The following is a 26,544-nucleotide window of genomic DNA, read 5'->3' as shown; positions in this document are numbered from 1 at the left end:
CCTAATGCATACAATTATTTTCCTGAGACACAAAAAATAGCTTACTGGCAACAGACACTTGTTAACACATTTGAACTTAATTTAGTTTCTCTTACTCTTAGTGGGAAGAAAAACCAAAAGATCAATATAAAGAACTTTTTTTATAGTAGGTTTAAAAAAAGTACAATGCTTTTTTCAATTAATATATTTGTCATCATTAAAATGATTTTTAAAAGTCCAAAGGATTACCTTTTTAATGGATAATTATAAGGTTATCAAAATAAATCTAGTTTATAGAGTAACTGATGAAAAGCCAAAGTTTACTAATACAACTCAAACTTTTTAAAGGGTTAAAAAAGTATAACCCTAATCATTATATGACTTCTATTAATACTGCCTCTGCTTCCAGACAAGACAGAGTAATAGACTACATTTACTATCCCACTTAAGACAACATAAATGTCTATGATAAACAGTTTTCTTGACTTTGGACATAAAGGAAAAAGAAATGAGCCATGAGAGAGGGTTTTCCCAGCTCACTGCCTTGAGTTTCCCTGGTGGAGCCATGGGAAGGGGACCCGGGACCAGAGGACTTCCCGAGTCAAGAAGATGGAGACCCAGGTACCACAGGTTGCAAAGCAGAACACCAGAGAAAAGAGAGGGGCACAGATGGCAGAGTTGGCCCTTGTTTTTCAGTCCTTTCTGTCTCTTTGCCTTTTAATTGGAGAGTTCAATCTACTTTCATTTAAAGCAATTGCTGGTAAAGCAATTTCATTTCTGCCATTTATTTTTTTTCTATGTCATATTTTTTGGTTCCTCAATTCCTCTATTACTGTCTAGTGTTTATTTGTTCTAGGGTACTATTATGATTATCTAATTTACTTTTCTGTATATTTTTTACTTATTAGTGGTTATCCTATGGATTAAAATTTGCATCTTAGAACTGTAACAATCTACTTTGAATACCAATTTAGCTTCAGTGATGCACAAAATCTCTGCTATTACACAACTTTGTTCCTCCTTCCTGCTGTAACGGTCACTATATCCTAGTACACTGTGTTCATTACATGGATTTATTTAACTTATATGCAGAGTACATCATGAGAAATATTGGGCTGGAGGAAGCACAAGCTGGAATCAAGATTGCTGGATGAAATATCAATAACCTCAAATATGCAGATGACATCACCCTTATGGCAGAAAGTGAAGAACTAAAGAGCCTCTTGATGAAAGTGAAAGAGGAGAGTGAAAAAGTTGGCTTAAAGCTCAACATTCAGAAAACTAAGATCATGGCATCTGGTCCCATCACTTCATGGGAAATAGATGGGGAAACAGTGGGTGACTTTATTTTTTGGGCTCCAAAATCACTGCAGATGGTGACTGCAGCCATGAAATTAAAAGACGCTTACTTCTTGGAAGGAAAGTTATGACCAACCTAGACAGCATATTCAAAAGCAGAGACATTACTTTGTCAACAAAGGTCAGTGTGGTCAAGGCTATGGTTTTTCCAGTAGTCATGGATGGATGTGTGAGTTCGACTATAAAGAAAGCTGAGCACCAAAGAATTGATGCTTTTGAACTGTGGTGTTGGAGAAGACTTTTGAGAGTCTCTTAGACTGCAAGGAGATCCAACCAGTCCGTTCTAAAAGAGATTGGTCCTGAGTGTTTACTGGAAGGACTGATATTGAAGCTAAAACTCCAACAATTTGGCCAACTGATGCAGAGAGCTGACTCATTTGAAAAGACCCTGATGCTGGGAAGGATTGAGGGCAGAAGGAGAAGGGGACAACAGAGGATGAGATGCTTGGATGGCATCACTGATACAATGGACATGGGTTTGGGTACACTCCGGCAGTTGGTGATGGACAGTGAGGCCCGGCGTGCTGCAGTTCATGGGATTGCAAAGAATTGGACACAACTGAGTGACTGAACTGAACTGAACTGACACTGTGAGTCCATTACATAGATTTATAATCAATTTTATGCATTTGTTGCTCAAATCACATATAAAACAAAAATTACCAAAAAATACAGTTATAACAGTTAACTTCATTCTTGTACTTTGTCATATGGCTTGGAGTTACATCTAATGCTCCTCATGGAAGTCTGAAAGTTCCCATCAGTGTCTCTTGTTGGGCAGGTCTCCAGGTGACTAGCTGCCTCAGCTTTTGTTCATCTAGAAAAATCCTATTTCTCCTTCATCTCTGAAGGACAGTTTTGCCAGATACAGTATTATTTATTAGTTTTGGCTGCCCTGGGTCTTTGTTGCTGTGCATGGGCTTTCTCTAGTTGCGCTGAGAGGGGGCTACTCTCTAGCTGTGGTACATGGGCTTCTCATCGCAGTGACCTTTGCTGTACAGTGCAGGCTCTAGGCACAAGGGCTTCAGCAGTTACAGGACATGTGCTCAGCAGTTGCAGCTTGAGGGCTCTAGCAGTTGCAATGCGGCCTCAGTAGTTGGGGCGTAACAGCTTAGTTGCTCCACAGCAATGTGGGATCCTCCGGGACCAAGGATGGAACCCATGTCCCCTGCACTAGCAGGCAGATTCTTATCCACTGGACCACCAGGGAGTCCCAGCTACAGCATTCTTGTTTGATAGGACTTTTCCTTCCAGGACTTTCAATGTATTATCCACTCTCTGGCATCCATGATTTTTGATAAGAAATTGGTTCTTAATTGTAGGTCTTGTACTTATTTCCTATCAGAGAAAAGAACTGTATTGGAACCAATGTACTATAAGAAATGCGACCAAATCAAACATCCAGTGCTTTGAAGCACAGATAACAAATTCAATAATCATAACAAATGCCACTAAACTGATACACTAAAACTAGTATTTCAAAATTTCCCTAAATGTGTGATCAGGTACGCTTGAAAAACAAATATTCCACATTTCCCAGTGTAATGAACTTTTTATTTTTAAAGCAAAACAGATTTCATTGCACAGAATTTAAAACAGACGGTAGCTTATGTAACTAAATCTAATGGCCTAAAATATTTTCTCCTAAATCATGCTGCACATATTTTATTAATCTATGAGTAAAATTTATTCCAGGATGGTACTGCACATATTTAATCATACTCAAGACTTTCTTCATGCAGAAGATCAAATGTAGCTAATATTGCTTAGAAAATGGGAATACAGAGGGCTTAAGAATTAAGAAATGTTTTAAACCACATTTAAATTCAAATACTACTTAATGCAATTTTTACTGAAGCATCAAGGAGAAGTTTGAAGAACTGGCTTTGTTCAGAGCAACCAAGATAAAAACATCGAAAAATTTCAGTTTTTAAAATGGCGTTATGAAATATTTAGAGACTTGAATTAAGGTTTCTGGCAATATAACAGAGCTAGAATGTAGCAAATTATCAACATAAGTTGAAAACTAACAAAATAAGGATGGATATCTTTAATTGCTATATATCTACTACCTAAACAATTATAAGCTGATAATTTAGCTGAAATCTATAAATATGAAATAGTAAAATATTATAAAAATAACTCATAACATAGAAAAGAAACACAAGTATTTCACTGATGCAAAAATGCACTAAAATTTTGTGTTCATAAATATACTCTAATAACATATGCCTAAAATTTAAAAGAGAACTCTCTTATAAATCATAATATTTCCAACGAGCATTTTGGCCTAAAATGCTTTCATTCTTGGTCTCAACCCAGATAAATATTTTGGAAAACTGGAAGAAAAATTGTATTTCATGGTTGTTTGAGGTATCTGAATATGGCTGGAAAAAGAAGATATTTTCCCCATTCTCATTCGGGCGCTTTGCCACTCATTCACACATGGCATAAATTTAAACTCTGAATTGGCATGGACAAAATCCTCTGTGAGGATATCACAATTCAGAAATAAAAGCTGGCAATTTCTGACTTCTGAAGCAGAGCACAAACAACATCTGTAATACCTTGTTTCCTCAGTGGTGAACTAGGCTTTCAATCTGGCCAGGCATCTGCACGACTCAAGGCTTGTTGGCAAATGAGACATCATGTGAAAGCCCCTTACAAGGAAGTAAACTGTATAAACAGTATACATCATCCCTATAAAACCAAAAATGTTTATACATACATATAGGACCAGAAGCTGGAGTCAAGAAGAACTCAGTGGCTTCTAGTAATGGCAGACTGAGTGGTACATACCAGTTCTCACTGCAGCTGGGCAAGACAAACGGCAGCAGCTTGAAAGCATCCACATGCTAACAAGGCAGTGAAAGCCTAAGGACTGTGGCCATGCAAATCTACAGAGGTGAGCCTACCACATGGGACTGCTTTCCCCATGGAGATACCTGCCAACGAGGTGATCAGAGCTGAGCAGGACTTTCAGAAGGATGGCAGGAAAAGGGGACAAGAACTGGAGCTCAGGGCCACCCAAGAAGAAGGGCCCTGCTGGGCACTCCTGGCTTTGGGTGATGCTAGAATACGGAACTGAACCCAACTTCAAATCTCAAGCCCCTTCTGGATCACAGTGATCCAGGATCCTAAGTGCCCCCACCCACCTTCCAGAAACAATGATAAATCCATTCTGAAGGAAGATCAACAGTGCCCTCCCTCATCTGTTTTCCACACACAATGTCAACACACAAACCACCACCAGTCAGGCAGCCTAGGAGGGAAGTGAGTCACAGAGCAGACCAGATAACTGAGTTATCAGGCAGACTTCATAGGAAAATCAAAGAGGAGACTAAGAATTCTGTCAGAAAATCAGAAAAAATAATTTGAAATATCACATAGAAACTCCAGAACTGGGGGGAAAAAAAACTCAATTGGAATTAAGAATTGAATGAATGGGTTTAAAAAATTAGACACAGCTAAAGAAAAAAGTTAATGAGCCGTAATATAGGTTAGAAACACCCAGAATGAAGACACAAAAGATATATATAAAAAAAAAAAAGATTGAAAGTTTTCTGCAACTGATAAAAGATATTTTTACATCATTAAGTAATGTTGAACAACTACACAGCACAGAATCATATGTGTCAACAAAATCAGCACTGTCCATGTTTGAGAAAACTCCGTATGATGGACAATCCCGTATCTCCAATAAATCACAGGAGAAAAAGAGAGATGAAGCAGAAACCTAAGAATTAAAGACTTTGGAAACAGGTCAACCACTCACTGTGTGGGGACTGTAACTGGATCCTGACTCAAATATTCTTGGGAAAAAAGACAGCTGTGATATCCATAAGACAATTGGAAACTTGAACTCTAAGTGGGTATGAAGATATGAGAGATTTATTGTTTTTGTTTGTTCTACTTAGGTTTGATAATAATTTGTGATCATGTTATAAAAAAGTTACCTTTTGGTGGTAACTGACATATTTACAGATAAAATGACAGAATGACTGAAATATGCTTAAAATAATACCGATTGGGTAAATAAATGGGGTTACACATTAAAGCAAATTTGCCATGAGTTAATTACCGAAACAGGTGATGGATTTACGCAAAAAAGTCTAGTCAAGGCTATGGTTTTTCCAGTAGTCATGGATGGATGTGAGAGTTGGACTATAAAGAAAGCTGAGCACAAAAGAATTGATGCTTTTGAATTGTGGTGTTGGAGAAGACTCTTGAGAGTCCCTTGGACTGCAAGGAGATCCAACCAGTCCATCCTAAAGGAGATCAATGCTGGGTGTTCACTGCAGGGACTGATGTTGAAGCTGAAACTCCAATACTTTGGCCACATGATGAGGAGAGCTGACTCATTTGAAAAGACCCTGATGCTGGGAAAGATTGAGGGCAGGAGGAGAAGGGGACGACAGAGGACAAGATGGTTGGATGGCGTCACTGATACAACGGACATGGGTTTGGGTGGACTCTGGGAATTGGTGATGGACAGGGAGGCCTGGCGTGCTGTGGTTCATGGGGTCGCAAAGAGTCAGACACGACTGACTGAACTGAACTGATTATACTTTTCAGTTTACTTCTGTGTTCAAAATTCTCCATAATAATAAAGTTTTACATAATTATCAGTAAGCTTGACCATCTTTATTACTTGTCCATTTTAATTGCTTATCTTTTTCTTTGCCTATTACTTATACATTTGTGGAGCTCATTATTAGAAAAAAATAGCCCTTTTCTACAGTATCAGAATTTTGTTTACAGCTGTTATGTGGCATGGCTTCTCATTTTAAAGTAGTCAAATTTATCAATATATTCTTTTATAAATTCATGTCATATTTGAAAAGGCACCCTTTTCTACTCGAAGTTCATAATATTCGTCCAGGATCTGTTTAGTACTCTATGGTTTCACTTCTCCCCTTTCACATTCAAATTCCGACCCACTTGGAATTTATTTGGGTGTAAGAGTGAGACTGGGACCAAACTGGTTTTTTTTTCCTCCCAGTAGCTACCAGTTGTCCCTGGTAGCTCAGATGGTAAAGGATCTGCCTGCAATGCAAGAGATGCAGGTTTGATCCCTGGGTCAGGAAGATCCCTTGGAGAAAGGAATGGCTACCCACGCCGGTATATTCTTGCCTGGAGAATTCCATGGACAGAGGAGCCTGGTGGGCTACAAGTCCATGGGGTTGCAAATAGTCAGATACGACTGAAGTGACTAAGCACACACCAGTTGTCCCAACAGGATTTACTGAATACTCCATCTTTCTATTGACCTGAAATGTTACCCTTTATCATACCACTATAAATCCCCACATATATCTTGAATATATTTCTGGACTGTTCTATTGGTTTGTCTATCTCAAATCAGAAATATTCTGTTTTAATTATCTTACTTTATATTTTCATGTCATTTGTCAAAATAAAAAAGTTCTTTCTCTTAGTGAGTTTTGTATATCCTTACTCATACACTTTCAATGACTTTCAAGTTTCTTTTAAAAATCCTTATGGGATTTTAATTGACTGCGTCATCATTAACTGATATGTAGGCAAAACTGTTACCCTTATATTGAGCCTTTCTATCCAAGAACAAAAATCATTTTTCTAGCAATTCAAACCTTTCATCTCTTGGTATGCCTCAATTTTGAGTGTCTGGTACAGAGCAAACATGGCTAAATGTTTACTGAATGAATAACTCCATTATACCAGTATTTTGGGATTAAGTGTCACAAGTAGAGAAGTTTGAAAACTTTAAAATCAGTGGAGTTTATACACAGAATATATTCTGAGGTTACAGAAGAAGCCAGTGCTTTTTACTGATTAGAATTTTCAACCAGTATCTATTTTGTATACCTCATATTTAGAATGACCTTAAAGCTCTGTAAAATTCCAAGCTAACTTTAGAATTACAATAAATAAACACATATAACTTAATATTAATTTACTGTAAAATGTACTTTCTGGCCTCCCATTCCTTTGAAAACTGATGGCTGTTTACATAGGTACACAAAAGAAGGAAAACATTGGGTTGGGAAACTAGCTAGTAGATTATTAAATTAGAAGAGAGGTAATGACATAAACTAAGCTGATCATAACAGAAATAGAGTTAATAAAACAAAGTGCAAAAAAAGAAAGGGTCCAAAGGATCTCTGAGTTTGAGCTATGGTGGCAGAGAATAATGGTACCAACAACAGAAATAAGAAAATAATGAAGCTAGCCAATTTTAAGGAAGAAAATAATTTTAATTTAAAACAGGTCAAATTGGAGGTAAAGCACAAAGTCCAGTACACAATCATGATAAAGTTTTAAAGGTGGGACTACCATAATGATTTGATAGTCCTATATACAGAAGTGAGCGTGACAAAGTTTTAGAGGTGGGACTACAATAATGATTTGATAGTCCTATATACAGAAGTGAGCGTGAAACTCTGGAAATCAGTGATATATGGAAAAAATATATTTATTCAAACCCATCTTATCACTTAATAACAGGTAAGTGAAGTGCCACTGCTCACTGTTATTCTTAGACATCACTTCTTTAGTGAAGAAACCAAAATATAAAAATATTTTGATCAAATAAAAATATAAAATATGTAAGAAATGCTGTAAGTCTCTTGTGTAAAAATTCAGTGATATAAAGCTGAAGGAGACCACTCAGTCCTGGTAACCAAGCTTTATAACCAGTGATGCCAAGAAATGAAGCAGGGAAATTTCAAAGATGCTTACTGTAGGTTTAACCAGAGAACATGGGGAAAGGGAACATTTTCACATAAATCATACACAAACAACCCTTCTAAAATCACCAAATTAACTGCTAAAAAAGAAAAGCAAGGGGAAGCTTGTGTCAGTTTTATACTGATATGTGTATCTGTAGAACTGTAATACACATTTTCAAAGTCTCTCAGTAGTGTCTGACTCTTTGCGACCCCATGGACTATATAGTCCATGGAATTCTCCAGGCCAGAATACTGGAGTGGGTAGCCTTTCCCCTTCTCCAGGGGATCTTCCCAACTCAGGGATTGAACCCAGGTCTCCTGCATTGCAGGTGGATTCTTTACCAGCTGAGCCACAAGGGAAGCCCAAGAACACTGGAGTGTAGTCTATCCCTTCTCCAGTAGATCTTCCTGACCCAGGAATTGAACCAAGATCTCTTGCATTGCAGGCGGATTCTTTACCAACTGAGCTATGAGGGAAGCCCTTTAGCCTTTCCCTTCCCCAGGGGATCGTCCCAACCCAGGGATCAAACCAGGTCTTCCGCATTGCAGGTGGATTCTTTACATATTTTTCATGGAATGAATAAAAAAATCAGTTTTTAAATTTAGAAATTCATTGTAAGGCATCAGCCAGCTTCATAATCCATCTTTTACTCAGTTTTTGAGATAAAAAGAGATGATATTAATGTTATCTCATATACTCTCCAAGTCCATGTGTAAGTTAAGTGAAGATTAATTAAAATCCTAATCATTAAGCTACATTAACCTAAGCCAAGTAACTGAACTGTGCAATAGGATGTTTCAAAATGGATGACTTCCACTGTACCTGACACGTTAATGAGTTCTGGTGACACAGAATGTAACACTGACTTAATTTGTAATCTTTCATTAATTTGCTCCATTTTATTTCACATCATCCATTACAGCAAGTTTTCAATGTGTCATACTTCAAAACACACCCAGAAAAGATAATTTATAACTTATATTTTTCATTAATTTAGAGTTGGCCTATTCCAAATTAAGTATTTTACCTATGTATTCTTCACGGTGTAACAATTACTGTTTCAAGTCCCATCTTTCCAATACTCTTTTAGAAATATCTTGGCACCATATCCTAAAAGATTAGAAATTTTGCTGTGAATAAAAAGGTTTAAATGTATTCATCTACTGTCTTTAGCCTAGTTTTGACTCCACTGAGTACTTAAAAGATGGGGGAATACACATACACACAGATAACATAAGGGATCACATTTAAAATATAGTGTATTTTAAAAATAATTTGTGTTGATTTATATATCCTGTGTCATAGATATTTCAGTTTAAAGATTCCATCTAAAACAGACATTTTCTGGGAGTTGCTCCACGGGAATTCCAGAGGAACACTGTAATGTTTATACTCGCTGGAGTATGTATCCACAAGTAATTGAGCTCAGCATGGAAACTAAAATAAGCCTTTCAAGTATTTAAAATAAATTTTCCAACATCATCCCAAGGTGAAAAGTGATTTCTGGTTATGTTTTCATTCCTTCCCAAGTATATACTGCAAAGAATTTCTCATTAGTAAGGCTTTACATAAAATCATATGTCATGACCTGATGATATTTCCTGGTGCAATAGCTTTAAACCACTTAGTCTTAACTTTCTTGTGAAATACTCTTGCTAGGTGTATGAGGGTCAGCTTCTGGACCTGTGTGAAAAATTTAACAACCAAATTTTATCTAACTTAACGATGGGACCTAAAGTACTCAAATTTGCTAAGAAAAAAGGAGTGGCACTTGATAACTACACTTATTAATAGATTAGTCACCTAAAAAAGCAACTGATTAATGTTTATTTCCCTCATACACAAAAATCTTCAATGCTTTACCACTGAAAATATACTCAACCTCCTAACTTGCCACAGGCCGTCCTTCACAATCTCTCTAAACCTTGACTCTGAGCATCACAGCAAAAACTCCACCTCACCTGTCTGGACTGCCCCTTCTCCAAACATACTTCATCTCCCTGACACCTATTCACACTGTCTTCTGTTCCCAGAACGATAATCCTGATGTCCCTCCTCCGGTCGACAGAGACCATGGTCCCTTCAAAGCCTACCGTCCTACTTGATGAAACCTTCTCTGATCATCTCTGGTAGTAAAGAGTTCTTCCCTGCTACAGTATTTTGAATATTCCACTCCTACAGTGTTTCCTGAAGGGGATGAACCGAGAGCAGACAGCTACTCACCACTGAACACCAAGCTCTGGAGGGTGGACCAGAGAGCTGCCACCCGGACCAGCCGCGGCTGCTTGGCAGCTCGTCTGCTGGTTTCGCGGTGGGTGTTCCCTGCGCAGGTGTTAACTCACATGTAAATGCTGCATTTTCCTACTGTCGGCAGCAGCAGGCTGTAGGGAAGCGAATAGAGCTGTACTTCTAAGGCCAGGGGATTTCTAGGAAACAGAGGTGACTTAAGAGTCTAATTCTGTTCTCAACCTAGAGCAAAACAAAGAGGGAAGCAGTAAACAAGAGCAGGAAGAAAGTCCTACTTCAAATGTCTTATTCCCTCTTCTCTATGACAACTGGAAGTTGTGAGGGAGACAGATCATATGTTGTTTTCCTAGAATGCTTGGTCAATTCTCTAATTTCCTAAAAATGGGTAATAACTCAGGAATCAGACTAGTGGGCTATAAAATCAGGAATGATGTACACTGAAAGCAATGTGATCCAGGTAAACTCATATCAAATTATTTTCACATAGAGAATAAAACCCATTATTCATGAGAGCTAGTGACTAAAAGCCTCATAACAGCTAGAAAAGAAAAACTTTAAAAATTTTTCTTTACCTTTATTGCTGCAATTAGTTTAAGAAATGACAATAACAAATAACTACTGATTATCCCTAAGATTAATAAAAACTATTTTTTAAAAATTTGGAAAGTGATACAATGAATTTATTAGCATCACTGGTAGCTCAAATAACAAAGAATATGCCTGCAATGCAGGAGACTTGGGTTTGATCCCTGGGTTGGGAAGATTTCCTGGAGAACAGAATGGCAACCCACTCTAGTATTCTTGCCTGGAGAATTCCATGGACGAGGAACCTGACAGGCTACAATCCATGGGGTCACAAAGGGTTGGACACAACTAAACGACTCACACATACACAATGAACTTAGGAGAAAACATTATAAATTTGTTTGTAGTCCTTATGCAGTTTACTAGAAAGAAAACTTCATGTAAAAGACTGATGTAAATTAAAACTCATCTTGTAAGTAAACCTCATTCTGCAAAGTAAAACAGACCTAGGGTGTCAAAGTTATTCTATAAATTATAAAAACAAAAAGAAATGTGAACACATATACACATTAATGCTTTATGTGCTTTAAATGATCATTTTAGACTTAACACCAACCTAAAAAAGAAATATGTCCAGTTAAATATTTATGAATGGAAAAAATCATTTAAAAACGCTTGAATATGCTTTTTAAACCTCTTTCTAGCTCTCAGTACACATATCTAGTCCAACAGAATTAACCTAATTAAAAAAACAAACACGGAATTCCCTGGCAGTCCAGTGGTTAGGACATAGTGCTTGCACTGCTGGGGCCCAAGTTCCATCCCTGGTTAGGGAACTAAGATCCCAGAAGCTGTGCTGCATGCAGCCCCCCTCCCCCGCCCAAAAAAGGAAAGAAAAACAGCTTTTAGTTTAAGAACGCCACTTGAATAGAACACTGATGCCTGCTTGTTGGTTTCAGATGTGAAAGTGAACTGCCTAGCCACATGGGCACAGAACTTACCTGCTTCACAACAGTTCTATTAGTGAGCTTCCCATAAGACCTCAAGCAGGGCTCATACTTTCTGACCTAAAATTTAGATGGGAAACTATTTTGAAAACCAGTACAATCTCTCAATCTGAGTTCTGAGTAGCATGAATAATGACTATCTACCACCAACATTACAAATACGGTACTACATGCCAGGCCTGCCTGTGGCCCTGCACTTTCCTGTGGGCTGATCTAATCTCCACAGCCACCGCAAAGGAGGCGCTGCCATCACCCCCATTTTACAGACGAGACCCAAAGAGACAGTGATTCACCACGAAGGCAGTTTGGCTCAAGTTTGTGTTCTCAGACACTATACTACTTGCTTCATAAACTGACAGTCACTCTACAGGGACTATAAAGGAAATTATACTTCAATACTATCTACTTCCCACAGGGAGAAAGAATTCTGAAACAAGATTGAAGGAATATTGGAATATCACATACTAGTAGAAAAAGGATTTTATTTTTGAAGATAGAAAAGCTGATTAATATTTTTAAATACACAGTACCAATATTTTTATATTTTTAGCTTAGAATATCTAGAATGTACTAACTGAAGTACCTATATTCATCTCTTTTAAAAATATTAACGTTTTTGGAAATCAGTACCAATGTTTGTATTTATATGTGAAAGAACACTTGGAAGAATACAGAACTAAGGAGTTCTATCAAATTTCTCAACTTTATTGTATTCATTGCCTACATATATACATACCTAGAAGTCCCTTTAAATGATTTACACCCAGAGACTGATGCGGTTATCAACAATGGTTTGATTCTAGGACTGATTTTTCCCACCTGCTTTGTATATTTTATCTGAAGTACATTCTAATCGTCTTTCACCTGTTCCTATGGCTAGCATTTTCATATGGTGCCACTGCCTTCAGACTGAACATATCACAGAATCTCAGACCAGTTTAAAGGGCCCGACAGGAAGATCATGAGAAGAGAGACACTGGATGGAAGTATGACCTGCCAGGGCTTCACACAGTTCTTCCAGGCAGTCAGCGACCAGCTTACAGGATAAAACCAGTTCTGAAAGCAAATGAGCAGCCATCATGCCTGAGTGCTAATTGCTCTTCTCCCATTAGTGGCTGTGGAATTTTCTGCACCGCTACTTTTTATGGAATCCAACAAGTTTTTAATTCTTTCACTTGCAGGCTTCTTTTTCTTCTTGGAAAGAGACATATTATTTGCTACAGAAGGTAGCAGCAGGGCTGCCAACCCCCAAGGCTGATTACTTGATGGCGAAGGGCGGTCTTTACCTTCCTGATGTAAAATCCAGGCACTTTCTCTGGCCAGATCCACAAATTTTTGCAGTTGGCTTTGACTTACATTTTTGCTAACGTTGAGAGAAGTTTCAAAAGGATTCTGAATGTGCAGTGGAGAAGATTCTGGTTTGTTCTGTTCCCTTCCCTGTAGATCATTACCAGGAAGAAAAAGATGTATGAATATATTAAGGGCTCAGATACAGAAACTGTTTGGTTTAATAAAATGTCAAAAACACATAAAACACCAGCACTAACTTTACAGAGTAAAGAATCTCTTCCCCAAGGGAGCTCGGTATGTATGCATGTTATGTGTTAGTGTATATATGTGTGTGTACTTCTGACTGGCTTTTTCCACTGGTTTTATGAGTGCTCTTTAGAGAAAAATAAATTAGGTTTATGAGCTATGGATGATGATGTCACTGCTCCAATGAGAGGTATCTGGACTAAGTCAACCAATAAAAGTATTTTTAAAATAACATAACGTTTATCTAACAGAATAGAACTGGGAAGGAAAAAAAAAATATGGAAAAGAAAAATGGCATAAGATAGTTATTTTGGGGACTTCCTAAAAACATATCTATTACACACAAAATAGAAGCACACAAAATTAGAAGCCTTAAATATAATAATTAATGTTTCACAAGTATGAAATGAGAAAGGTAGAGAAGGAACAAAAGATTATCCATTATGTATTTTAAAACATTAAAAGCTTCCTATATACATTCCTAAAGATTCAACTTAAATAAGGCTCTGCCAGGTGAGATATCTCATAGAATTAAAAGGAAAAGCTAGAGGTGACTCATGAACATCAGTGATCCACTAATCTACATAATCTTTTCCTCTTTCAAATGATATCACATACATAAATACTACAAAACCAAGTCAGGAGTCTCCACTGTGGGCAGCCCCTGTTAATTCCCTAATGCCTCTCAAGCCACTGTCCAGCGGGGGTGCTGTCCTACCGTTCTCTCTGAGCCCTGAGTAGTGAGGGCATATAAAGGGGGAAGCATTTCCTGTGTTCTATGACCTTTGTCTTCTAAACTACATTCCAGAGCTCTGTGTCTCTTACCCTCTCTATCCCACAATTTTTCTCTCTTTTTTTCCTTTTTTAAACAAAGTCTCCATGAACAGGATAAGGGTCAGGGAAGGATGAAAAAAGGAGAGTTGAAAAAACAGCAAAAAAGAATATCTGAGTATGTGTTTTATCAAGCCAGTCTTACACGGGCTGTAACCAAATATCCACACACTAAACAGAATAAACCCAGAGGCCATCTCACGTATCCCCCACTTGTAAACAGATTCTGCTTGGAGTTTGCTCTGATGGCTCTTCTTTTACGGAAAATGTCTGTCATTCAGCCTACTCAGATGAACCAAAATAATAAATTCACTTGCCTAGGTAAATTAAACCCTAAGGGCTCAAATTGAGGGAATTACTAAAATCTATCTTTGAGACTAGGTATTCCATTTCTTCCACAGAAACTCAATCTGGTTTATAGAAGTATATATAAAATTATGCTTTCTAAAAAACTTTTTAGAATATATTCCATATTTTGAAGGATACAGTCTTAATAGTAGGTGATGACAAAGATATCATGGCAAACTGACAAAGACAAATGCTGAAAAGAACTGGTCTACTAGATGAATCTTGGCCCAAGTCACGTAGCTCCAATACGTGTCAATTTTTTATCACTCTATCATCAAGAGTTGACATACAATGACATTTGTTAGAATGCTTTGAAAACTACACTCATTAAATATTAGTACAATAGAAGACCATATACCTAATAATCAAATATGAAATAGTACTTACCTGTCGAATATTTATGGAATTTTTATTGAATGCAAAATTTCCAAAATACTCAAAAAATTCTTTCAGTAGTAATTCTGTAAGAAAATAAAATAAGAAAGATAATAAGAAAGTCTATTTCAGTCCAAAAAGGAACAAAGAAAAGGAAAACACCTACCTAGTGTTTCTGTGTTTCGTGAAGGTTTAATTCTATTCAAGTCACCAACAAATGTACAGTTGTGGCCTTCTATTATACACTTATCTTCTGCATCTTAAATAAACAGAAATGGAAAATATTTCACATTCTATTTCAAAGATATTCCCTACTTCAGAAATTTATAATCACACAAAGCAAAGCTATAGATTAACATGCCCTGTTAATCACACTAGGACCACAGCCTTGTCTAACTCAATGAAACTAAGCCATGCCAGTGGGGCAACCCAAGATGGGCGGGTCATGGTGGAGAGATTTGACAGATGTGGTCCACTGGAGAAGGGAATGGCAAACCACTTCAGTATTCTTGCCTTGAGAACCCCATAAACAGTATGAAAAGGCAAAATGATAGGATACTGAAAGAGAAACTCCCCAGGTCAGTAGGTGCCCAGTATGCTACTGGAGATCAGTGGAGAAGTAACTCCAGAAAGAATGAAGGGATGGAGCCAAAGCAAAAACAATACCCAGCTGTGGATGTGACTGGTGATAGAACCAAGGTCCGATGCTGTAAACAGCAATATTGCATAGGAACCTGGAATGTCAGGTCCATGAATCAAGGCAAATTGCAAGTGGTCAAACAAGAGATGGCAAGAGTGAATGTTGACATTGTAGGAATCAGCGAACTGAAATGGTCTGGAATGGGTGAATTTAAGTCAGACCATTATGCCCATTATATCTACTACTGTGGGCAGGAATCCCTCAGAAGAAATGGAGTGGCCATCATGGTCAACAAAAGAGTTCGAAATGCAGTACTTGGATGAAATCTCAAAAATGACAGAATGATCTCTGTTCGTTTCCAAGGCAAACCATTCAATATCACAGTAATCCAAGTCTATGCCCCAACCAGTAACGCTGAAGAAGCTGAAGTTGAACGGTTCTATGAAGACCTGCAAGACCTTTTAGAACTAACACCCAAAAAAGATGTCCTTGTCATTATAGGGGACTGGAATGCAAAAGTAGGAAGTCAAGAAACACCTGGAGTAATAGGCAAATTTGGCCTTGGAATACGGAATGAAGCAGGGCAAAGACTAATAGAATTTTGCCAAGAAAATGCACTGGTCATAGCAAACACCCTCTTCCAACAACACAAGAGAAGACTCTATACATGGACATCACCAGATGGTCAACACCGAAATCAGACTGATTATATTCTTTGCAGCCAAAGATGGAGAAGCTCTATACAGTCAGCAAAAACAAGACCAGGAGCTGACTGTGGCTCAGATCATGAACTCCTTATTGCCAAATTCAGACTGAAATTGAAGAAAGTAGGGAAAACCACTAGACCACTCAGGCATGACCTAAATCAAATCCCTTATGATTATACAGTGGAAGTGAGAAATAGATTTAAGGGCCTAGATCTGATAGATAGAGTGCCTGATGAACTATGGATGGAGGTTCGTGACATTGTACAGGAGACAGGGATCAAGACCATTCTCATAGAAAAGAAGTGCAAAAAAGCAAAATGGCTGTCTGAGTAGGCCTTACAAATAGCTGTGAAAAGAAGAGAAGCGAAAAGCAAAGGAGAAAAGGAAAGATATAAACATCTAAATGCAGAGTTCCAAAGAATAGCAAGAAGAGATAAGAAAGCCTTCTTCAGTGATCAATGTAAAGAAATAGAGGAAAACAACAGAATGGGAAAGACTAGGGATCTCTTCAAGAAAATCAGAGATATCAAAGGAACATTTCATGCAAAGATGAGCTCAATAAAGGACAGAAATGGTATGGACCCAACAGAAGCAGAAGATATTAAGAAGAGGTGGCAAGAATACACAGAAGAACTGTACAAAAAAGATCTTCATGACCCAGATAATCACGATGGTGTGATCACTCACCTAGTGCCAGATATCCTGGAATGTGAAGTCAAGTGGGCCTTAGAAAGCATCACTACGAACAAAGCTAGTGGAGGTGATGGAATTCCAGTTGAGCTATTCCAAATCCTGAAAGATGATGCTGTGAAAGTGCTGCACTCAATATGCCAGCAAATTTGGAAAACTCAGCAGTGGCCACAGGACTGGAAAAGGTCAGTTTTCATTCTAATCCCAAAGAAAGGCAATGCCAAAGAATGCTCAAACTACTGCACAATTGCACTCATCTCACACACTAGTAAAGTAATGCTCAAAATTCTCCAAGCCAGGCTTCAGCAATATGTGAACCGTGAACTTCCAGATGTTCAAGCTGGTTTTAGAAAAGGCAGAGGAACCAGAGATCAAATTGCCAACATCTGCTGGATCATGGAAAAAGCAAGAGAGTTCCAGAAAAACATCTATTTCTGCTTTATTGACTATGCCAAAGCCTTTGACTGTGTGGATCACAATAAACTGTGGAAAATTCTGAAAGAGATGAGAATACCAGAACACCTGACCTGCCTCTTGAGAAACCTATATGCAGGTCAGGAAGCAACAGTTAGAACTGGACATGGAACAACAGACTGGTTCCAAATAGGAAAAGGAGTTCATCAAGGTTGTATATTGTCACCCTGTTTATTTAACTTATATGCAGAGTACATCATGAGAAACGCTGGACTGGAAGAAACACAAGCTGGAATCAAGATTGCTGGGAGAAATATCAATAACCTCAGATATGCAGATGACACCACCCTTATGGCAGAAAGTGAAGAAGAACTGAAGAGCCTCTTGATGAAAGTGAAAGAGGAGAGGGGAAAAGTTGGCTTAAAGCTCAACATTCAGAAAATGGAGATCATGGCATCTGGTCCCACCACTTCATGGGAAATAGATGGGGAAACAGTGGAAACAGTGTCAGACTTTATTTTTCTGGGCTCCAAAATCACTACAGATGGTGACTGCAGCCATAAAATTAAAAGACACTTACTCCTTGGAAGAAAAGTTATGACCAACCTAGATAGTATACTCAAAAGCAGAGACATTACTTTGCCAACAAAGGTCCGTCTAGTCAAGGCTATGGTTTTTCCTGTGGTCATGTGTGGATGTGAGAGTTGGACTGTGAAGAAGGCTGAGCGCCGAAGAATTGATGCTTTTGAACTGTGGTGTTGGAGAAGACTCTTGAGAGTCCCTTGGACTGCAAGGAGATCCAACCAGTCCATTCTGAAGGACATCAGCCCTGGGATTTCTTTGGAAGGAATGATTCTGAAGCTGAAACTCCAGTACTTTGGCCACCTCATGCGAAGAGTTGACTCATTGGCAAAGACTCTGATGCTGGGAGGGATTGGGGGCAGGAGGAGAAGGGGACGACAGAGGATGAGATGGCTGGATGGCATCACTGACTCGATGGACATGAGTCTGAGTGAACTCCGGGAGTTGGTGATGGACGGGGAGGCCTGGCATGCTGCGATTCATGGGGTCGCAAAGAGTCGGACACGACTGAGCGACTAATCTGTTCTGATTATTGGTCAGGGTTTTTTATATATAGTATAAATAGTAGGATTAAAACTCCATTAAAAAGGATTTGAGAGCAATTATACTACAGTAAAATTAACCTTACATGAACTTTGGTGAACAGACTGTCCATCGACGCTCAATGATTCGTAATCTATCCTCTGAGGTCATCAATTTTCTAGTAATAAATGAAAATGTAGACCGTTCCCATCTTTCACTAACTTAAATCCTGGTACTATCTTTGATCAATGATATTTAATTTAGATCTCCATTTTCAGTCTTATTACCCTTTTGTGCATTTACTTTCAACAACTCATCCAAGACACATACAAACTGAATGTTCTAAGAGTTCTGAAAAACTTCTGGTAATTTCTAAGAGGCAGGCCTCTGCAGTGACCAGGATTCAGTAAGACTCATTTAACAGCACAGTGGACTCACACAATTCACCTTTCCTAACAGTATTTACATCTTTAGAGGTAATCGCTTCCCTAGTTATGGATAAATATACAGCCACCATGAAATCCTTCATCCATTCTAATCCACCTCCCACTGTACAAATGCAGGCAAACAAACTCCCACTCTTAAAAGACTAATCAACCCCCACTAAAAGGGCTTTCTCTTTTCCTAGCTGTAAGGGGGCGCCCAGCCTTTTGTCCTGTGCTCCATCAGCAAGCACCTGACCACACTATGGCTGCATTCATGCTATCTACTCCCTGACCCCAGTCTGGGACTAGAGAGACCACTGTCCAGTCCAAGGCAGTGATGACCTTCCCTCTTCCCACTGGCCAGTCCACAGCAACAGTGTCCAGCATACAGCAGGCACATAACCAAGAATCTGAATGTTAGCTGATATTTGACTTTGAACGATTATCTGTAACAGCCAGAGAGAAATTCATAAAACAAGGTTTCTTCAAACTACCACCTCCTGTTTTTTGGTGTGGTTTTGGTTATTTTTTGGTTAAAACCCTGGTTACTGACTTAAGTACTCAAAAATCATTCCAGATTCTAACACTGATACTAAATTCTAAAATGTTACTCATTTTTTAACAGCACATTTTATGTGCACTGTTATACAACTGAAGAATTTATATACAGGTCCACTTAGATTTATTTTTCCTGGGACCTGGGCACATGCCTTATTATTTCAAATTATCAGCAGGCCAGTCATATATACTGATGCTCTTCTAGCTGCTGTGTCTTATTTTTCTTTTTTCCAGGAATATATTTACAATAGAAAAGTAAATCCACTTTAAAGTATATCTACATTAAAGTACTGAATATTTCTAGGAATGTACAGTGATGAAAAACAGACTGTGTCTATAACTGTTGGTCTTCACCAGAAAAAGTTTTTAACAGAAAGCAGTAAAACTTGAAGGAAAAAAACGACCCCCTGATTTAAGACAGGGCCAGTTTTGTTTTCTCAAAACCCCTAAAGCATTCAAACCCAGGAAACAACTCAGCTGTTAAGTCTTCTCCCTTTTTACTCTCGCTCCTGTTTTTCTGCTATTAAACTAATATACAAATGATAGCCATTAAAATTAAAAATTCAGTTCCTTAGTCACACTAACCGTATTTCAAGTGCCTGAGAGCCACAGGTAACAAGTGGCTGCCCAATGGACAATGTGATGACAGGAAGCTCTACTGAACCATGTTGCCGTAGAGAAATCATTCTCAGCCTATTCAAACATGACAGCCTGTTGTATGTGTGCATGCCCAGTCGCTCAGTCATGTCCAACCCTTTGCGATCCCATGGACTGTAGCCCACCACGCTCCTCTGTCCATGGGATTTCTCAGGCAAGAATACTGGAGAGGGTTGCCCTTTCCTACTCTAGGGGATCTCCCCAAATCAGGGATGTCTCCTGCACTGGCAGGTGGATTCCTTATTGCTGAGCCACCTGGGAAGCTCCTATGCCACCCTATTTCTCTCTGTTCATTTCTATGGAAATTACTTACTTCTTAGAAGTATTGTATGAAACACTGGCAATCTACAGACAAGGTCAAGTCCTATTACCCCTCCTACCAGGCCACGCATGCCAGTGACACTCAGCCCCTCTGGGTGGCACCTACATGCTGTTTCAGAGCACATGCTCTGGGGTAAAGATGGTGATATAAACTCAGCATCTACCTTTACCCCAAAGCACTACTGAAATGAGAGTAAAATGACATAAAATCTTAAAGATGGAGAATAGGAAAGACAAGAGCAACCAAAAATTTTATGTTGAAGAACTGATGAACAAGCAGCAATGACTGAAAGAGATCTGAGAACACTGGGTCCTAAACCAGCAGTAAAGAAAGCCAAGAAGAAACCAGACATTCAGGCAGAGCCTCCAAAAGCTTAGCAGCTGAAGTGCCAGGTCTGACCAGAAGGGCCCAGCCTGGATGCCTGATGCTTAGAGCAGTGAGACCCCCAGGTCTCTTCCTGACAGAAAATGTCAGGTTTACCCTGGAGACAGTACAAGAAAGAATCTCTATACTAGGAGATGCAAGACACGTTTGAGAGTGGGAAAACTGTTCTAAACACAACAAATGGTGTAATAAACGCCAAAGTTTCAGCATGTCAGAAGCCAGGCCTTCTCTTCCAGAAAAAAAGACTGAAAGAGCATGTTCTAACATAGGAAACTTAGATGATGCAAAAAAAATTTCACCCAAGTGCCTGGAACTCAAAGAATTGTCACTGGGTCACGGAGAATGAGCAACTAAAGCTCTCTTCTATGTTGGGGTCTCTGCATCAAACTTGCTGAAAGTGCTACCCAGTCATTTCTTCTTGAAACCTTTAATTCATCATAGGAAAGAAAAACAGGCAACCTAAACAAAAGAACTCTAATCAAATGACTGATTATAAGAGGAAGATGCTGGATTAAAAGCATTAAGTACAGAAGTAAATATTACAAAGGGACCAAAGCCAAAATAAGACAGAAAACCAAGAAAATAAAAGAGACACACGGGGAAAGCAGTAGAGACTGTAAGAGAACATGAAGAGACAAACTTCAAGAATAACCAAAATATGAAAGCTGCCATTGTGCTCAGTACAAACAGCCTTCAACTTTAAAATGTTCATCCAATCATCTGAATCTATTTACTGAACTCCTCTAAGCCAGGAGTAGAAAATGCAGAGACAGCCTGACCTAGAAACGCTTGGTCAAAGCAGCCAGGTCAAAGAAAACAATCTAATAGTTGTCACAATACAGGTGTGTTCCAGGTGCTTGGAAGGCACCAGGGCACCACCTCCGAGAAGGAAGGGAGGAGAGAGGAAGCCAGGAAAGACCTAAGAAGTCACATTCTGGACTGGGTTTGTCTCTTCTCTTCCCTGGCTTGATCAGGATGAGCTTCTCCAGGTAAAAAGAGAAGGCAGGAGAAGAAGCCACTGCAGGCGAAGGCACAAGATGCAGAAGTGCAGAGGCTCTAGGATCAGTGAGGAGTGTGGAGAACTGCAGCTCCTGAGCTGCACAGAGGAGAGAAGGTACAAGAAGCGGAGGAAGACAAAGATCATGAGGGACCCTAAACGCAAAGCTAGAAGCTCTGGACTTCAACTTCCAGATTTCAAACAGTGGTTGACAGAGTCCTAGAAGAGCTGACAGGTGTTCCACAAACTGACACTGCCTTCTACTAATAAACTACCAGGCAATCAAGCAAGCTTACTCTCTTACTTTCTTCTTTTTGAAACAATACAAATTGATAGGCTCTATCTGAATATCAAACGAAAGGCACAGTTCAGAAGAAAATGACTGTAACAGGACTCAAGCCCCTCAGCTGATGAACCACGGGGTTCCCATGATGGCAATGATTTCACAGTTTAACATTGTTTTTATTCTTAGCCATATACTGTAGAAGATACATTGGTCTGGGACCCCTGGTTAAAATCAGAAAGTATAAAAAGCATGGATTCTAAAGAATATGTAAATGAATAGGAAAAAAAATTTAGATACATTCTTCTCAAAATTATCTTTACCACATCCTTCATACACACATTTACCTATGAAAAAGTATTTCATAGAAAGTTCAAGATTTCACTAGAAGTTTAAAAATCAATGATCAAAAAGTAGCAACAATTATATCAAGTTCACTTTTACATTTATTAGCAATTCACACCTATAATTTGCTATGTGGAAAAAAGCAACTGAAATGGCCTGATTTCTCTGACCATGTTTAAGAATGAGCATGAAAAATGTTAAACAACCAACTTGGTATTTTTAAGTAGAAAATAAAAGAATTCCCATCAAAGGAATGTTTTGATGCTGTAGAATGTGATTAAATTTGTATTTGGCTTAAAATAGATTTGGAATAAAAACTCAACATGTCATTTTAAATTTGTTCACAAATTATATTCTTTTTCTAAAACAATTAGTGGAAATTTAAAAAGATAATAGGAAAATTACTGAAAGGATTTCAAGAGAGTGAATACTACAATTAGATGTGAATTTCTGAAAATCACTGTTAGTTAAGACCAGAGCAGTGGGAAGGGAGAAGCGGTGCAAATGTCCCCAGGCAGGGATGCGGAGGGCCGGACAGCAGCAGGGGTGGGAGAACCATCAAGGTGTGATGGTGTGCCGCTAACACAAATCTGCTTCAAAGCAGCCTCCTTTTTTCAGTTTCTGTTCTTTCTTCGCTTCTGAACTCCAAAATCCATGATACCTCCCCAAACAGTTTCTAGGAAAGTAGTCTTAAGCATCAGTGCACACAGCAGGACTGAACAGGAAGTGCTCTTTCCAGGCGGCTAATAGGTGAGACCTACCCAGGTTTTCTGTTTGTGTGCATCTTATCTCTTTACTAGATTTAAGCGTTGCCTGAGAACATCGTCTAGCGTCTATATGTAGACCACTGCACCAAAACCCACACCTGACACATAGTTTGTAGCCAACAGATCCGGAGTGAATGAATGACACCGAATGAGGAGATGAACACAGGCATGGACCTCAAAGGTGAGATACAGGCCCACCGCTCTACCTCCCTCTAAACTTCCTACTTTCCATAACCTACCACACGGAGATTTTTAAAGCTTATTTTCAAGTGGGACCAACACTTACAGTGTTTGAGGGAAAGAAGAGATTACTTCTAATTTGAATAATAAGAAAAGTGGCATGGAAGTGAACTTAAAAGAATTTATAGAGAAGAAAAGGCATGTTCCAGGATGAAAAACAAATATCATATAAAAAGGAGCTAAGAGGAAATGTTATGAACATGTTATTGGCTGAAATGTGGGAACACATGAAGAGAAAGAGTGGGAGAAGAGGCTGGAAAAATGGCTAGAGGTGAAGATCCTATATAATACAAAGCTAAGCCAACTGCCTGAGGTTTATTTTCTAGGGAATAAAATCCTTTTACAATCCCTTTAAAGAGGGCCACTTTAGGAATGTACTTTAAAATGAATTATCTGGCAGCAATATATAGGAGGGGCAGACGATGGAGTGCATATACATTTTCTGAGTAAATCCCTGAATTATTTTCCTTTCATAATTTAAGACTGTAATACTTTAGTATCTCCCCCAGCAGACTATCAAAATTTCAATTTATTTAAAACACAAATTAAATAGTATACTAATTCTAAAACCATTTACCTAAGATTGCCTATAAACTTTCAACCAAAAAAAAAAAAAATCTAGGACCTTGAAACACCATGAAATGGTTTTTGGCATTTCTAAGAGAAATCTGGAAATAGATTCAAACTTGGAAAGTCATTTGTAAGCTGGGCTCCAATCAGAAGCTGCATCTGGGATATATTTTTCTCCAAGGTCATTCCAAACTTGGTCAAGGCAGGAGAGGCTCCAATTGGCTCAGGAGATGGTAAACAATGTTGCCAACTGACACAGAAAGACAGAGCTCTTGAAAAATTTTAAAGGCCTCCGCTTCACAAATCATCAGCTCTCATGACCCCTGGTGGACATTAAGTAAATTAACAGTTTTTAGATTTTATTAGTAAGAGTCACAACACTTTGAAAATACATGACCCTTAAACAAACTGAGTGCCCAAGAACTGATGCTTTCAAACCGTGGTGCTAGAGAAGACTCTTGAGAGTCCCTTGGACAGCAAGGAGATTAATCCTAATGGAAGTCAACCCTGAATATTCATTGGAAGGACTGATGCTGAAGCTCCAATACTTTGGCCACCTGATGCAAAGAGCCGACTCATTGGAAAAGACCCTGATGCTGGGAAAGAGTGAAGGCAGGAGGAGAAGGGGGAGACAGGATGAGATGGTTGGATGGCATCATCAACGCAATGGACATGAGTCTGAGCAAACTCCAGTACATAGTGAAGGACGGGGAGGCCTGGCATGCTGCAGTCCATGGGGTTGCAAAGTTACCTGACTGAGCAACTGAACAATAAACAAACACACACACATGGCTTTGATAACACATGGTACTGCTATCCATTCAAACAGTTAGAGAGAAAACAGATGCTTTGAGTCTCACCTGCAAGGGTTTTTAGGTAGTCTAGTGTTGGAAGAATAGGAGGTGACCTCCTCTGGAGAAAAAAGATGACCATCATGGTGAGGGAGAAATTTGTAATCCAAGCACCAGGAATACTACTCGTTAACGAATGTGCTCGAGCCCAGCATCGGACACTGAACACCAAGGCTCTAACCCGCGAGTCCAGGGCACCATACATGTAAAGCAGTTCAGAACTTTTCAAGGCAATCCTTTGAAAGAGAAAAATAACAGAAATTTTCAACCCCCCCAAAATATGATCCCAGAGTAGAACAAAACACAAACCTGGGCACATATCTAACTATCTTACTCTATCTAAACATATTCAGAACAACAAGAGCAGATCATCAAATGCATTATGTATCTGCAATATAATATTTAATATGAATGGTAACCTTTCATTATCATTAAAACATTATTCTAAATGCTGACAACCACAATGCAGTTATCATACTTAAAAATTTTAAATCAAAGTCCCTAAACATGATGTAATAGGTGAAATAATACCTAAGTGCTCTTTATTAATTATCAATAAAGACACAGGCAGGTCTGTAAGTAGGAGCTTCATACTTTAGTTGCAATGTAGATTAACTAGTCCTTTTCTGTTTTAAGTCATCATTAATTCCTGTGTTTATTTGTTGCACCCACAGCTTTTCTAGTGTTTTAAGGGGCACTGAAGATACATGCAGAGAAGATAAAGACAGAATGAACAAAGTCAGAATCAGAATCTATTTGGGCTACAGGCATTCCAATCCAATGGTTCTGCAGATTAATTAAAACTGTGCTGCATGATTATTTCTGATCTTCCTATCAGAAGAAGCTATAAGGGAAATGAAGTCATATGTAGGATTTGCACTCGCCACAGGAAGAAAAATATGACAAAGATTTCCTGATAACTGAATTTCAAAAACAATTTGATTTTGTTATGGATTGATTATAGGTGACCTAACCTTATACTTTATCATCCAAATCAGGACACTTCAGAATGGGAAAGGGAGATTATCTAGTCCTTCAACAGACAAGGGAAATATTATTTTATCAAGAAAGTATAAGTCTTTTAAAATTTAGCCAAAATTAGTTAAGTGTACTATTTATAAAAACCACAACTCAGGAAGATTAAATATGTATTAAGAAATCAGTCTTCAGAGCCTATTTTCTAAGTCTTCTAGTCATATGTTATAATGCAAAGAATTGTAAGAAATATTTTAAAATTAAGTTCCTAATGATCAAGACATGTCTTGTAATTTCTCAAAGACCCAAGAGAGGGCACATGTTATTTCACAGTATCAACTCCAAACTGTCTACTAAGTACCCATGGGTGGCACATCATGGGTGGAAATTCATGGTGATTAAATGCGTTAGCTATGTAAATGAAGCTAAATTAAGCTGAAAAAGAAGTAGCACACAGTGAGTGAGTGAGTGAAGTCGCTCAGTAGTGTCCGACTCTCAGCGACCCCACGGACTGCAGCCCACCAGGCTCCTCCGTCCATGGGATTCTCCAGGCAAGAGTACTGGAGTGGGGTGCCATTGCCTTCTCCAATGCATGAAAGTGAAAAGTCAAAGTGAAGTCGCTCAGTCGTGTCCCACTCTTAGCGACCCCATGGACTGCAGCCCACCAGGCCCTCCGTCCATGGGATTTTCCAGGCAA

General features: G+C 38.7%; 1 protein-coding gene across 1 annotated transcript in view; it reads right to left on the bottom strand.

Annotated features, from left to right (window-relative positions):
* Nucleotides 1–12,512: 12,512 nt before the first annotated feature.
* Nucleotides 12,513–26,544, bottom strand: part of MTPAP (mitochondrial poly(A) polymerase) — a 30,396-nt gene continuing 16,364 nt past the window's right edge. The window contains exons 6-9 of the mRNA XM_070381827.1: nucleotides 24,882–25,108; nucleotides 15,085–15,177; nucleotides 14,931–15,004; nucleotides 12,513–13,265 (exon numbers count right to left, since the gene is read on the bottom strand). Coding sequence (XP_070237928.1) covers nucleotides 12,906–13,265; nucleotides 14,931–15,004; nucleotides 15,085–15,177; nucleotides 24,882–25,108 — 754 coding nt within the window. The 3' untranslated portion in view covers nucleotides 12,513–12,905. The remainder of the gene's footprint in view (nucleotides 13,266–14,930; nucleotides 15,005–15,084; nucleotides 15,178–24,881; nucleotides 25,109–26,544) is intronic.

The sequence above is a fragment of the Bos mutus genome, chromosome 13, assembly GCF_027580195.1.
Source record: "Bos mutus isolate GX-2022 chromosome 13, NWIPB_WYAK_1.1, whole genome shotgun sequence".
NCBI classification, from domain to species: Eukaryota; Metazoa; Chordata; class Mammalia; order Artiodactyla; family Bovidae; genus Bos; species Bos mutus.
Note: the sequence above shows the minus strand (reverse complement) of the source record. Positions and strands in the feature narration are given on the sequence as shown.